Source organism: Seriola aureovittata, chromosome 18 (assembly GCF_021018895.1).
Source record: "Seriola aureovittata isolate HTS-2021-v1 ecotype China chromosome 18, ASM2101889v1, whole genome shotgun sequence".
NCBI classification, from domain to species: Eukaryota; Metazoa; Chordata; class Actinopteri; order Carangiformes; family Carangidae; genus Seriola; species Seriola aureovittata.
In genome coordinates, this window is record NC_079381.1 from 12,723,791 (window position 1) to 12,737,863 (window position 14,073).

The 14,073-nt window shown below is 40.6% G+C and overlaps 2 protein-coding genes across 2 annotated transcripts; one reads left to right on the plus strand and one right to left on the minus strand.

Moving 5' to 3' along the window:
- Nucleotides 1-1,779: 1,779 nt before the first annotated feature.
- LOC130186663 (prolactin-releasing peptide receptor-like) lies at nt 1,780-7,907 on the plus strand. The gene is made up of 3 exons (XM_056403910.1): nt 1,780-1,826; nt 4,408-4,882; nt 5,501-7,907. The coding sequence occupies exons 2-3, from the start codon at nt 4,434-4,436 to the stop codon at nt 6,132-6,134; spliced, it is 1,083 nt and encodes a 360-aa protein (XP_056259885.1). The 5' UTR covers nt 1,780-1,826; nt 4,408-4,433; the 3' UTR covers nt 6,135-7,907.
- A 1,434-nt stretch (nt 7,908-9,341) lies between these two features.
- Nucleotides 9,342-13,927, minus strand: brf2 (BRF2 RNA polymerase III transcription initiation factor subunit). The gene is made up of 4 exons (XM_056402788.1): nt 13,550-13,927; nt 11,304-11,363; nt 10,860-11,181; nt 9,342-10,385 (listed from the first exon to the last, which is right to left on the minus strand). The coding sequence occupies exons 1-4, from the start codon at nt 13,695-13,697 to the stop codon at nt 9,560-9,562; spliced, it is 1,356 nt and encodes a 451-aa protein (XP_056258763.1). The 5' UTR covers nt 13,698-13,927; the 3' UTR covers nt 9,342-9,559.
- Between the last annotated feature and the right edge of the window lie 146 nt (nt 13,928-14,073).

Consider the following 14,073-nt stretch of genomic DNA (forward strand, 5'->3'; position numbering starts at 1 on the left):
CAGTATTTACTCTCCCAAGACATGTAATTACCTGCCTGCTGCCACCAGAAGAGCTCCTACATTATACTCTCTTCAAGTCAAATTTGAGATGATTACATGCAAACATCAAAGTTTATGCAATTTGCGTTTCTCATTTGTGAAAGTACCTTGAAGTGTGCCACTTGCGTGAAATGAGTTTTTTTTCCAACAAACTTGAAAATTAATAATGAAGCCCAGTGTGGCTCTGACAGCCATCTCCTTGACTACTGATCACATTTTTGCGTCAACAGCACATCAACATATTTTAGCATCTTTTAATGGGCAGTTTCACCTTTTTTTCACCACAGACATGCTTTTCTGGATGAAAGCGCTGAACTGTAAGGTAAACATGTTGCTTCCTACAATGCTGTCCTCTTAATCTGTGATAATGATGTGACAGTGGATACATTTCTTCTGGCCCCTTGGGGAGTGAAATTGATTCTCTTTCCTTTTATCTCTCCAGTGTCTCGCTTATTTGCAACCTTGACAATTCAAAATGTGACAGCACTGTTATTATAATGTATATACAGTATGTATATGAAATGTGGATGTTTTTGTTCCTGAGAAAACATATGATTTATTTTCCATATTTACCATATGTGGTTTGTCTTGTTTGTTTTCATCTGTGATCTTTCACTTCACCCAGGCTCATCCGGCTGTGTCTCATGGCAAAGAGCTTTTTCCTCCGTGACTTTTTCTGACATTTTGTGCAAATTTTCCAGCTCGTGCTCAATGCTGCAAAACCGAAACGACAGACTAGTGTTGTGCTTTACTTTAAGTCCATGTAATTTAATAGGAAGAAGATTGGAGGCATAACTGCAGCCTGACAACTGCTATTCATCTTCCATCTACAAAGAAAAGGTCATTTTGTTATTATTTTCAGAAAAAGTAATTAAATATCTTAGCCCTTCCCTGTCATTTGCAACTGAAGAACATGTAACTGTGAATTATAGTGCACCTTAAAAGCTTTTTTATCCAGCGGAGGTTTGTGGACAGTGGAATTACTGCAAGCACTCACTTTTCTGAGTGGGAGTTGAGGGCATGATGCTCTAAATGGAGACATTTTCAAAATGCTAATTTTTTAAAAGCAAAAAGTGCCACATGCTGTCCTTGCAATTACAATATATTCTGTTTGGAACGACCCTCATCAAGTTATTGTATGGGGTGCAAATTCTCAGCTCTTCTAAAATTAAGTTGGGATTGACGTGTTTACGTCCGTACCATTTTTTTTACTGAGCTTAAAGGACAAATGGTGAAAATTCACAATTTCTTTGGTCAAATCAATCATTAGAAGGTCAAGCAAAATGCCACCACATAAGATAAATCATCACTTGCAATGTGTTGTTTTACTTCTTCATGTGCCAAAGCTCAAAAATGTGTCCTCGCACCACGTCCATCCATAATCAATGATGAATGCACAGTTTCTGAAATCAGTGCACTGACAGCACTTTAACATGGTGTTAAATCAGAAGGCTACTGCCAATGCACACGTGACTGCATCAACAAACAATCAATATTTACTGTAAAGTGTCTTCATCCTTCAATCTCTCTGTACCGACCACTAGCTGATCAGTTCAAGATCAAACGTCATCATCAAGTCCAACCCTGACATTCATCTTTATGTGTCTGTGCCATCTTATTGGCTTACTGTCATTTCCACAGACACCTCTCTCTCTCTCTCTCCCTCTCTCTCTCTCTCTCTCTCTCTCTAAATCAGCAGCAGCTTCAGCTCACTCACTGTGGGGAAGTGCACAAGGAAGGTCCGCTCCTCATACTCTCACACTTTACACTGGGAAACACCAACACAGGTGAGTTACTGGCTGATTTTTATCTGGATTTGTTTGTATGTTTATTGTCTGACTGTTTGCAAGCCTCCTGTCATATGTAGTAGTGCATTTTTTCTAAGACATAACAAAACAACTAAATCATGTAGAAGAAAATAGAATAAAAGAGAATAGAAATATGATGACTGGGGTACAATTCTTCTGTGAGAAGTAGTGAAAACATTCTTCAGAGTTGTGATGAAGCACATTCTTTTCACATTGTCCTCCTTCACATGCCAATGAGCACAATATTCACTTGCCATGAGGGGCACACTGTGAATTTCATGATTTCCCATTTAGTTGTAATGCAGGCAACACTCTTAGCACTCATTGGAGGATTAAGGTTCATGCCCACGATACTTTTTCGTTTTGTAATTAAATGCGTATTGAGGTACAGATTGGTAGACGTTATGTGCCACTGTTATGTAAGACTTCTTGATATGACACAATCCGGAGGCCTATATCTAGACTTCAATAAAGTCAGATTATGCAAATAACAGTGTGGGAGATAAATATGTGGAAAAAGCATCAAATGTGGTCTTCAAATGATTGTTACAGAATCTGTGAATCTGAACAAATCGACCCAACAGGAATAAATCAGGGTTAAAAAAAAAAAAGAACAAATATGTTGATTTTTATTCCTTTTGTTTTCCTGCTCTGTTACGTCCAAGTCTGTGAAATTCTGCACCACTTGGTTTCAGCTCATAGTGTTACCATATTCAAGGAAAGCCGTAAAGTTTCATCTTTAAAATGAAAGCATTTATGTTGCCTATGAAACTGAATATCTGAACGTTTCATTTCTGCAGATATGATCTTTCGAACCGCAGTTACATTAGAGTCGTTCCCCTGATGAGTAGCAGCAGTCAGTCTATAAGATGAGCACAACAAAGTCAGCAGTCCTTCAATAGCTATGCATCAAAAGACAATATTCTCGACTTGTAAGCAAAAGCCCTTTCATATATATTAAGTGATACATAATTCATTTCCTTTACAAGTTATAGTCATGTACAGTGAATACATCTAAGTTTACTGCAGAATGTTGCACTCACTGCACTGTATCTTAATTTGGCAAAAATCTTCATACTGCAGATGTTGATCTTGAGAACTTGTCTGAAGCACTGTGACTTTTATCCAACTGGGATGATTAAAATGTTAACAGCCAGCAAGCAGAGGACAAAATCTCTGATTAGAGTTCACCAAAATATCTCTCTTCCACACTGTTCATGAATATTATTGCTGTAAGTGATAAGTCATGGCATCAATTGTGACATAAAATATACGGAAAAAGGTCCCAAGGTGCCTCTGTCACAGGGAGTCATACTAATTAGAAGTATGTGTCAGTAACAGAGGCCTGACAGCACCAGTGTCGATGCAGCAGGTACAAATTATATGATGAAATTATGTGCAAAACACTGGAAAAAGAACATTAGCAAAGAGGAAACTGTGGTCACAAGTAGACCCTCACTGACGCTGACTGGATGACTCTTAACTGGGCATTAAAAAACACTTCAAGCCAGTAGTAACTTATCATAAAGCTGATTTTAACTTCAGGGGTAATATGCTGTAAGGTGTTTATGTTATTTCATCCACAACATGTCGTTTTAATATATAATATAAAAGCGTTACAATATTGTATTAAATCAGGTGCTAAAAGTGCAACAAAATGTATTTGTGTGTAGCCAATAACAGTAAAAAAATGTCAGTTTTTAAGACATATCAGCCATAACACTCAATAGAAATTTACTTCAGTGAAATAGAAGCATCCTGCTGATGATAGCCAGCAAATCATTACACGTATTTGATAAAAGGTTTTATTCGCTCTTTATTGTTGTGCAAAAGTAAATGTTGCACCTCAGAAATTTGACCATCGTGGGAGGAAACATATCCTTTGACATCAGTCCTGCTCCTGTGATGCTTCCTAATAGTAATAATTCCAGACATTGCATCAGCAAGCTGGGTGGAAAATCAACCCAATGCTATGAAGTCATTTTGCATCTCATACCAAAGGGAATATTATATTACAATTATCCTCTCTGTAATTTTCTTAATATCTTAAAGATTCTCCACTACGTGCTTGTGTGATGTTGACCAAAACTACTTTTTACTGTTTAATAAAATGCATCAAAATGAAGCATCTCAGTCGTGTTGAATTGTTCGGCTGATGCTGCAAAGTGCTAAACACAATCAGCTGGTCAGTAATCACTCTGAAACAGCACAGTTTGACCTCTAAATGCCGAAACAACACTGTGATTTGACATTTTCCATACGCACATTAATGCATGACATTATGCCGCTCTTGTATTCACATTCAGATACTTCCATAATTATAAACCTTTTAATGATGTGCTCTTTGCCCTGTACTGCGACAATATGTTGGTGTTGGTAAAAGCGTGGGTATTAATTGCCTTTTGTTATGAAAATGTTGTGGTCCTGTTTTCATTTGAATGGTGCATGCATCCTCAAATTGAATATATTGATTTAGATGTTTGACCTTTAGAAAGGCCGCTAATGTTCTGTTGTAACAGCTGACCTGCAAACCTGATTTATTGCATTTTGAACCGTCCAGGTACTGACAGCCTGAGCTCTGCAGCCATGGATGGTAATCACAGTGTGCTGGCTGGAAGCACACAGCCGTCTGTGTCGGGAGACCAGACAGAGGGACACATTTATGAGGTTGCGGTGCAGAGCAACTCCACCAATCACAGCTCCCAGTTTGCAGATGTGGCCCTGCTGCAAAAGTTCAAGCCCCTCATCATCCCTTGTTATGTGCTTGTGGTGGTGGTGGGTGTGTTTGGGAATTACCTGCTCCTCTATGTCATCTGCCGAACCCGCAAGATGCACAATGTCACCAACTTCTTCATCGGAAACCTGGCCTTCTCTGACATGCTCATGTGTGTGACTTGCGTCCCGTTCACTCTCGCGTACGCCTTCAACCCACATGGATGGGTTTTTGGCCGCTCAATGTGCTATCTGGTGTTCCTCATCCAGCCAGTCACGGTCTATGTTTCAGTCTTCACGCTCACTGCTATTGCCGTGGACAGGTGCGTGGATCTCTCTGCACTGCATGAACTCTTTAAAGTTTTTTTAAAATTTTTTCCTCTGTTGTCCCTCATTTTAATCCTCTTCACAGTTAAGTCTCTGTCAAATTGGCCATTTAAATTTCTAAATTACTTCTTCTTCTTTTAGCTCACCGGTCTCAGTGGTCATGGTGACAGTATCGCAGTCGTGTTGTGCATTCCCATTGCTTGTAGTGTTTACACCAGACTTGAGATTTTTATGTTTAAAACAGGTGGTTCAAATCCCACCCTGTGTGTAACTGTGTATCATGCCATCTTCTTAAATGTTGTATAAGAACAGAAAGCAGAAATAGTACTGAGAATTGACAGTATTATTACCATTATTACTGCTCCACTGTTATTTTATTAGCCGTTTAAATTATTTTCTTTTTCTTCTCTGACTGGACACGTCAAAGTTTCTGCTCCGTCTTTGTAACTGTTTCAAGGCTTTCCTATTCTTAAGCACATTGTGCTGCATTTATGTGTAGTATCGTAACTGATTTAGAGCTAATAAACTAATGCAACATTGATATGCATAATTTAAGCATGGGTTTTGTGCCTTTATTTAAAAGTACTACTGTTTCCTATTCTTCTTTATTGCAGATATTATGCAACAGTTCATCCCTTGAAGAAGCGCACCTCTGTGGCCACCTGTGCGTCTGTTCTCACTGGCATCTGGCTGCTGTCCTGTGGGCTGGTAGCTCCAGCAGTGACCCACACCTACCATGTCGAGTTCAAAGAGGAAGGCTTCACCATCTGCGAGGAGTTCTGGTTGGGACAAGAGAAAGAAAGACGTGCCTATGCATACAGCACTCTGCTGGTCACGTATGTCCTGCCGTTATCAGCCGTCTTTGTTTCTTACCTCTGCATCACTGTCAAACTGAGGAACTGCGTTGCACCAGGCCACAGGACACGAGACCAGGCAGGTGCTCAACAAGCTCGGAAGAGAAAGATCTTTCGTTTGGTTGCACTTCTGGTGTCTGCTTTCGCGGTGTGCTGGCTTCCTATTCATGTATTCAATGTGCTGCGTGACATAGACATACACCTCATTAACAAGCGCTACTTTTTGCTCATACAACTTCTGTGCCACCTGTGTGCCATGAGCTCCTCTTGCTGTAATCCTTTCCTCTATGCATGGCTACACGACCGCTTCCGCACTGAGTTACGGAAGATGTTCAAGTGCCGCCATCGCATTGGAGTGCCTGCCAATCACTGCGCTGCCAGCGTGGTCCTGTAGTCGCCTGCTGAGGAGGATCCTTTGTTGTTATTTTAGTGTAAGTTGCTAATTTAAACTTTGGTGTGGCACCAAATTAATGGAGTTCATCCTGTGGCTACAAGTAACGTCCATAGAAACTTTTCTTGGCAATCCATTCATTATCATGTTGTGTACAAAGATGACCTATTGGCCTCTTGAGGAGAGATCAGTTTTCTGGGGTGTGTGAAGGGGTTCAGTCAATTTCAAGGTAATGTCCCGGATGACGGAAGAAGAAAGTTTAGCCCTGATGGGAGGAACCAAAGGAGGGTGATGCAGTCAGTAGTGTTCATCCTCCATGGGCCATAAATATCCACATATATCGTCACAATCAAGATCTTGATGTTGATATTTTGACCTAGGGTTGGTGCAAGGGGGGAAGCTCATGCAAAGTCCAACCTGGTAAGGGTTCATCCTCTGGGAATCACAAGCATGCTCAGTAAACTTCACGACAATCTCCCTCTTGGATTTTGATATTTCTTCTATATAAGTGGACATAAGTCACAACTGTAGATGAGTCAGTGTGCTACCAGTACCATTATGGGATCATGAATATCAGCAGCAGATTTTATGCCATCAGTTTTTAGGATACTTTGTCATGGACCATTGTATAGGTTATAGGAAACTTTCCAATGACAGTGATGTTGGATGACGGGTCAAGGGGTGACAGAAAATTAGAGGAGGAATCATCAAACAAAGGTCTAGAAGGGTTCATTATGTCTTTGGATTCACCCTCTGGAAAGCATCCTGTGGACAACACTAGTTGGGCTCAACTTTGGAGCAGGGGCCAAGAGTCTAATAAATAAATGTTCACTATAAATTCTCTTTCTCACTCTCTTTGGTTATTAATGAAATAAACCAAGCTGTGAGAGAACTGTGGTGAAGGAAATGCTTGAAATATCTAAATTGCTTTTCAGTATTTGATGTAATATATTGTATATACTGTCTACTGTACATCTAACCTTTATGGAATGACAAAAGCTTCCTTTATTATATTTATAAGGACATACTGATAACAATTAAAATGACCTTGTGATATAGAAGAGATGAACACAGTGCGCATGTATGATGAACAGAGTGTAGCTTTATTGGATATCAGTTCAGATTGTGTTTTTTTAATGGTCACTGTGGATGTGTTTTTTTCCACCAAGTCACTGATGTCGGATCTAATGTTGGTGTGTTGTTCCTCCGTGGAGCCCAGTGGAATAAATTACATTCATGAACTTGCTCCCCTGGGCTCCAAATTTCTTAAAGCCTGTAGCTGATGAATATGCACCTTGCTGTAGTAATTATCAAATTATTCCTGATGGCATTGTATAACAGCTGTAAAAAAGAAAATGAAACCATTGTGGTGTGGTGGTTGGTTATATGTTCTCTGCTTTCTTTCATTTCTATTGCTTCTTCAAGATTTGTACAAAATGTACAAGACTTATTTATAACAGCCACAGTGGCAACAGCCACATCATCTCTGTATGTACATGTGTCTTCTTGCTTCAGGCCAGTACAACAGATTTATCCTGACAGCTGTAATAACACACAAAGTCACCGTCACTGCAGTGATTAAAACTTCGCCTTTATACTTGCTCTTGTCCTATCATCATTTATTCAGTGACTGAAGGGCTTTGGGTACATATGGCGTACTTAAAATGACCACAGAACTGTTTGTAAATGATGTACATGGTTTGTGGTGTTACATGTAAAAAAAAGAAATACTTTGATGCGTAGCCTGTGCTATCACACATTGTGGAAAATTGTGAATAAAAACACAGAGACCAAATGGCCTCTCTGCTTCAGATCAATGCAGCTGCATGATGGCGGGAGATGAAAATAAATTACAACCAACTTGGTCAGTCGGCACTTGCACAGCCGAATTTACTAATTAAATAATGACGAGGACGGATGTGTTTTCTGCATATCAACGAGGCCTGTTTAGGACACTGAAACGACGTGAGAATTTATTGATCTCCTTTATCATGTCATCATATTTGGAGCAGTTATTCTACAATTTCACATCCTGTGAAATAAGACCAATCTAGCACAGGTCTGTTTCTGTTCATTTGAATTTCTAATCAAACAGTGAGAGCAACACTGCAACACGTTAGTTTTAGCATTTTGCTTTGGACCTGAATGCTCTGTCCACTAGAGGGCAGTTGGTAATCTAATTGACTTGTAAACTGCAGGTGGTCACATGATCTCATGATCTAGTATCCTATCCTACATCATACTTACTACTCATCATACTTACTACTCATATTTTTTTCCCAGCAGACATTTTGACTTGTCATAGCAGGAAAAGCACAGGTGGAACTAACAACATTCACAAAGACTCTGTTCTACTGAAGTGCCCCAGTGAGCCGTGATGGCGTCACAATCAGCACAACACCAGGGGCTGGATTCACAAACATATTTCAGAATGGTCTGTAGTGTTGCTCACAGATCAGTGGTTAGTCAGACTGTTTCACAAAAATAAAGACTGACTCATTTTAAGCCAAAAACATTAAGCACCTTACCCCCAGGTCTAAGACCAATGTTACCATGGTAACAGGGTAATCAGTAACACCTGCGCTGGGCAGTAGCTCAAATATAAAAACATTGTTATGGAGAACGCAACACGAAGGGAAAGAGTTATTAGAGACCGCAGCCATTTATTTCTGAATGAGATTTTTCTTTTTATTGTTTCACTCTTCAGGTAAAACGTCTTTGTAACTGCTGAATTCTTTCAAAGCACAAACATTTTCTGCTGGGGTAAACAGAGCTGAGCGGTTGGATGCAGCTCTTTGGTTGACCTTTTCTTTTTTTTCTATTGAAAAGTCTTAATTCACCAAGAATTTATTGTACCACAGTTCAGCTTAAGGTAGTCAAGAGCTAAACTGCTTTGTGTAACAGCAGAATTCAGACTCAGTCTATCTGAAGTCTGACTATTTGGTACATCTAAGACACAGTCAAAGTATATCTTTGTGACACCGGCCTCAGGACCCTGAAACTGAAATATCTAAATGGAATTACACCATTATTAGTTTTAATATAAAACCTGTGCTTTTCTTTGCGTGACATGTCCAAATGTCACATTGTTGTTACTAATGTGCCACAGCCTGTACTTATGTGAATGGTTTGCAAACTAATTCCTTTTTTCTTTTATTTCCTTCAAACTAAATGCATTCCAAGTTAGTTCACCATGACAGCACAACTAGGTTTTTTAACCATTTCAACAAAGCTTTATTTGAAAGTGAAGTATAAGCAGCAAAATAACGAACAGATACAATCTGTTAGTAAATAGAACTATATATATAAAAAAAAAAAAGGCTGGGGGCAATATCATACCATCATCCAAGTCTTGTCAAAATGATAATTAATTTGTCTTATATAACCAATATCCAAAGAAGTAGACACTGGTCTCCATATGTAACTGGTTATGATTTCTTACTTTCAGATGTGGACAACATCTTCTGCGTCAGAGCGAAGTCTCTAGCCTCCCGAGGAGTGCGGATGTATGAGTCAATCTCACTGTCAGAGATTTCTTCATCACCAGTTACATCCTTGAGCTCTGACTGCGCCACTCTCCTTTTCTTAGCATGAATCACACACGGGGGAGCAAAAAGCACTCTCTTCCCCCAGTTTGGTGTTGGATCTTGGCTGTCCTGAGGGTCGCCGTGCGGTTCAGACACGGTGAATGGAATATCATCTCCATCTCCTGCTCGCTCTGTATTTTCAGCCTTCGGTTCACACTGTTCCACGGAGGATGAATTTGGAGTCTCCTCTACGAGCTCGGAGGTTTGGGATGGAGCAGTCGGAGAGTCCTCACAGCCGGCCTCACACTCCAGCAGAGCGTTCTCGTGAGTTCTCAGAGCCCTCCTGAGCAGGGCGTACCTGTACTGCACTATATCTTCCACCTGCTTAACGACATTATCTGGATTCACTTCCTCCCTGATCCAGGGAATCTCCTGACCCAACTTGCACAGCACCTCCTTCATCTCAGCTATTCTCTTCATAGCGGGTTTGTGCTTATTCACTTTGGCCATCTGGCAGAATTTGTCCAGAGAGAATTTGAGCCGGGGCTTGGTGGGTTTCAAGGACTGCCAAGCCAAATAGATGGCTGCCATCATGATGGGGATGGGCTTACGACCAGTCACAATCCAGGAATCTGCTGCCAGCTCCACCAGAGCCACGGCACGTTTGGTCAAGTCCTTGGAGTTCTCGGCGAATTCTTCAGGAACGTGAGGAGAACTGATTTTGTACCTGACAGACAGAAAACACATTGTCAGTACGTTTTAGACACCAGTCTATTATTTAAAGCACTGCTGGCTCCCTTTTCTGCCTGGTAGGTCTCCAGATAGAAAGTTAACTTTATACTATTCCTATGAGTTTGACTGACATTCAAAAATGTTTCATTCAACTCTGACATGAGCAGCTCCCCTACACCCCCACTAACCAAACGAGAACCATTCCCATCCACTAATGAAAATATGTAATAGCCATTTAAGTTAAATAACCCTGTCTAAAATAATTATTGAAAGCTGTAATGTCAGTTTAACTACCAGTCAGTCTTCTATATAAACTGATTCATCTGCGTCACAGAGAAAAATGAGAATGAATGCTGATGTTTGGAGGATTGCTGCTACTCTACAATGTGAGAAATGAGTCTTTTTGAATGGCCTATTTTATTTTGATGATAACTCCAGAGAAACATTCAGACCACTGCTCTTCACTTACTCCTGACTGTGAGCTTCCATTACATCAGTGATGTTAATAATCGGAGCCTTGATGTTGAGAATCTTGATCATTTCTTGATAAACTACCCCCACCACCATGGAGTCGGCATCCAGCAGGCAGCTGATGGTTCCCAAGGTAATGGGCCAGTTGAGCAGTCTGCAGCTTACGAGCACACAGCAACCAGCGAGAACTTCTTTCTTCTGGAGGCTCACTTTGATGAAATTTTCATGCTGGTAAGCCTGGTTGTAGTAGGTCTGCGAGAGATCCTCGATCTCACCGTGGACCCTGAGAGTCCGACATATAGCTTTCAGACGCTGCAGACCTGAGGAGATACATAATACAAAGGGCATGAGCATGTGGGAGCAGCGGGGTCCACTATATAGGGGGTTTACTGTCTAACAATATCTCCAACAAGCAAAGGTCCCTTTGGAAAGAAGATCTCACCTTTTATCAGGTTTGCACACGGCCTTTTGGCCACAGCTGTGGTTCGGCTGTAGCTGACATCTGTAAAAAGAAAATAGAGTTAAAGCAAAGACAAAATGTAATCAGATGAAAGTGTCAGAGGTTTGGACTTAGCAAAGATTCCAACACCAAGCTGCTTACTGATACAGACTTTTAACACATTTTTCTGTGCAACATTGTGTAGGGAAGAGAATATAGTGAGTTCTTCAGTATCATTAGTGTCATTTAAACATAAAAATGCCAAACATTTTAATTTTCCAGGTTCTCAATGAGGAGAATTTCCTACTGTTCTTGGTCTTACATTGTAGTAAATTCAGTAAGTTTGGATTTTTATCGACCAAATACTTTATTGATAGAAATGATGAAATGTGTACTGAAAATAATCATTAGTTTCAGCCCTGTTTCATCATGCCCCTGTTTCATCATGTTATTCACACTTGGCCCCTTAACTCCAAAATACACCAGAAAAGCCTCCACCAAATCTAATACAGGCTGCGACACTGTGCACAGCGGGCACTGCAGACACACACAAAAAAACAAAACAAAGAGTGTCTACACTGCAGTCTGGTTTTCAAAGTTTGTCGCTGCGCAGCTACAAACATCAATGCTCATCCCCTTCACTTTATTCATGCAGCACATTCTGTGACATTATTATTGTGAAGCAGCAGAGAACTCAGTGTCATCCCAAGACAGAGCAGAGTTTTGAAGTTTCCTTTTGACCCAGGGCTGGATTACACACCACCGCTGAGGTCTCAAAGGTTCCATATTCATTGTGTCAGTTGCCTTGTGGTAATTTGATTCATTGCACATTTGGTTGGATTGTGCATCACAGCAATATCACACAATCTCAACTCAAATAATAAAGGACCTCAAAGCGGGTCCTGCATTATTGCCTGTGTCAAAATGTATTTAAACGTTTTGATACATGATGATCCTGCTGCAGGTTCAGGGCACACTGGGGACATTTGTTTAACTGACTCTGGACAATTCACTCCTTTGCAGTCAAAAGAATATCTTCAACATAATGACGCTGCATAGTTCTGCTCTTAGCTGTCAGTGCCGAGTTAAAAGATGGCACTGTAAAAAAAATAAATCATTTAAACTGTTTTCTCACTTACCTGGTGTGGCATCTAGCTATACAGACATTTCAGATATCTGTGCTCACAGCAATGAGAAATGACATTTAAAAAACAGAAATATCATCATCTCTTCTCAACAGTGTCCCTGCTACTCTGCATTAACCACGAGCCTCGGTTTAAACACAAAGTAGCTACGGGACATGCAACAGGTCCCCAGGCTGGGTGTCACATTATGTGATATGCACCTTAACCGGGGCGCAGTATTTCTCTCTTTTGAACCTCCAAATATCAGTCTGACTACATTGCCTAGCATTCACGGAGGGGGACGGCATATTATTAGGTACACTGAGCTCAAACTAATGCAGTCTAATTCAGCTGTCCTGCAACAAACCCTGCTTCATGAAGCTTTTAATGTTCAGTGTGTTTGAACTGTTTTACAGAGGTGGTGACTCAACTTCATGGTTATTTTGGAAGATGCAGTTTGTGGTGCTGTTGAACTGTTATTGTTTCTGTTATTTTGCTGACAGGCCTTGCTCTTAATCTCACCAGGCCTTACCTCATTATTTATTTATTTATAAGTATTTGACATGGGCAAGTGCAATTTGAAAAGTGCAATGTTAAAACCCATATACTTACATATTTCTTTGCATATTTCTATTTTTATATATATAGAGAGAGAGAGAGAGATTATAGTATGAGGACTTATCTTTTATATTTATATATATATTCTGATTTTGATGATTTGGCTGACCCTCGCTCATATAAATGGAGTGGACAAAATAATAAGAAACTGCTGTATAAAGCAGTACAGTATAACAGCACCACAAACTGCAGCCTCCAAAAATGCTTATAAAGCTGAATCGACATCTTTAAAACTGCTGCAACACAAAATGAACAGTATAGCCTTCATGAAGGTGGTTACTGGAGACAGTTGTATTAGACAGTGTGTAAGAGCTGTCTGCAGATTTTATTTCACAGTGGTGAAACAAAATTAGATGCTCTTAAACTTTCAAAAGTAATTTTCAATATTGTGAGCACCACAAACAAAATAAAATCTCGGAGACGAAGAAAACAGTCGAGGTGAGTGACAGACAGACTCCGGTAGTTGTGACCGGACAGACCTCCACCGGACCGTCACTGTTCTCATACCTGAACCTCCGACTGGGTCATTGGCCAGAACTCCCTCGGACACCACGGAGCCGCAGTCCACACACACAAGCTGCGACTGACAGTACAGATCATCTTCGACGACGTTGGAGGAGCCGCAGCCCGGGCAGCTCAAACCCGGACGAGACATCTTCAAAACAATTAATTAAAAATGTATAAATAAATAAACCTCCGCAGCGAGCGGTGAGGGGAGAGTAACTAGTCAAAGATAACCAAATAAAACATGCGTCAAATTAGTCTCAACGATGGCTGTATCACCAGAGCAGCACTGGTATTAACACCACTAACACATGTGGACTGTAAACAGCTGCTGAACAACAAATGAACGTCTCGGCCAGCCGGTCTGAGGTCGGCGAGTAAAATGTGTCCGGGCAGATACAACGTTCACGGCGTCATGGGTTCCGCTTGCTGCTTTCAGCGATGTACAACACACACGCGGGGCCCTGTCTTACTACCTGGTAAATCTGCTGCGCTGTTTCCCATTCATAAATATATGAATAAACTAC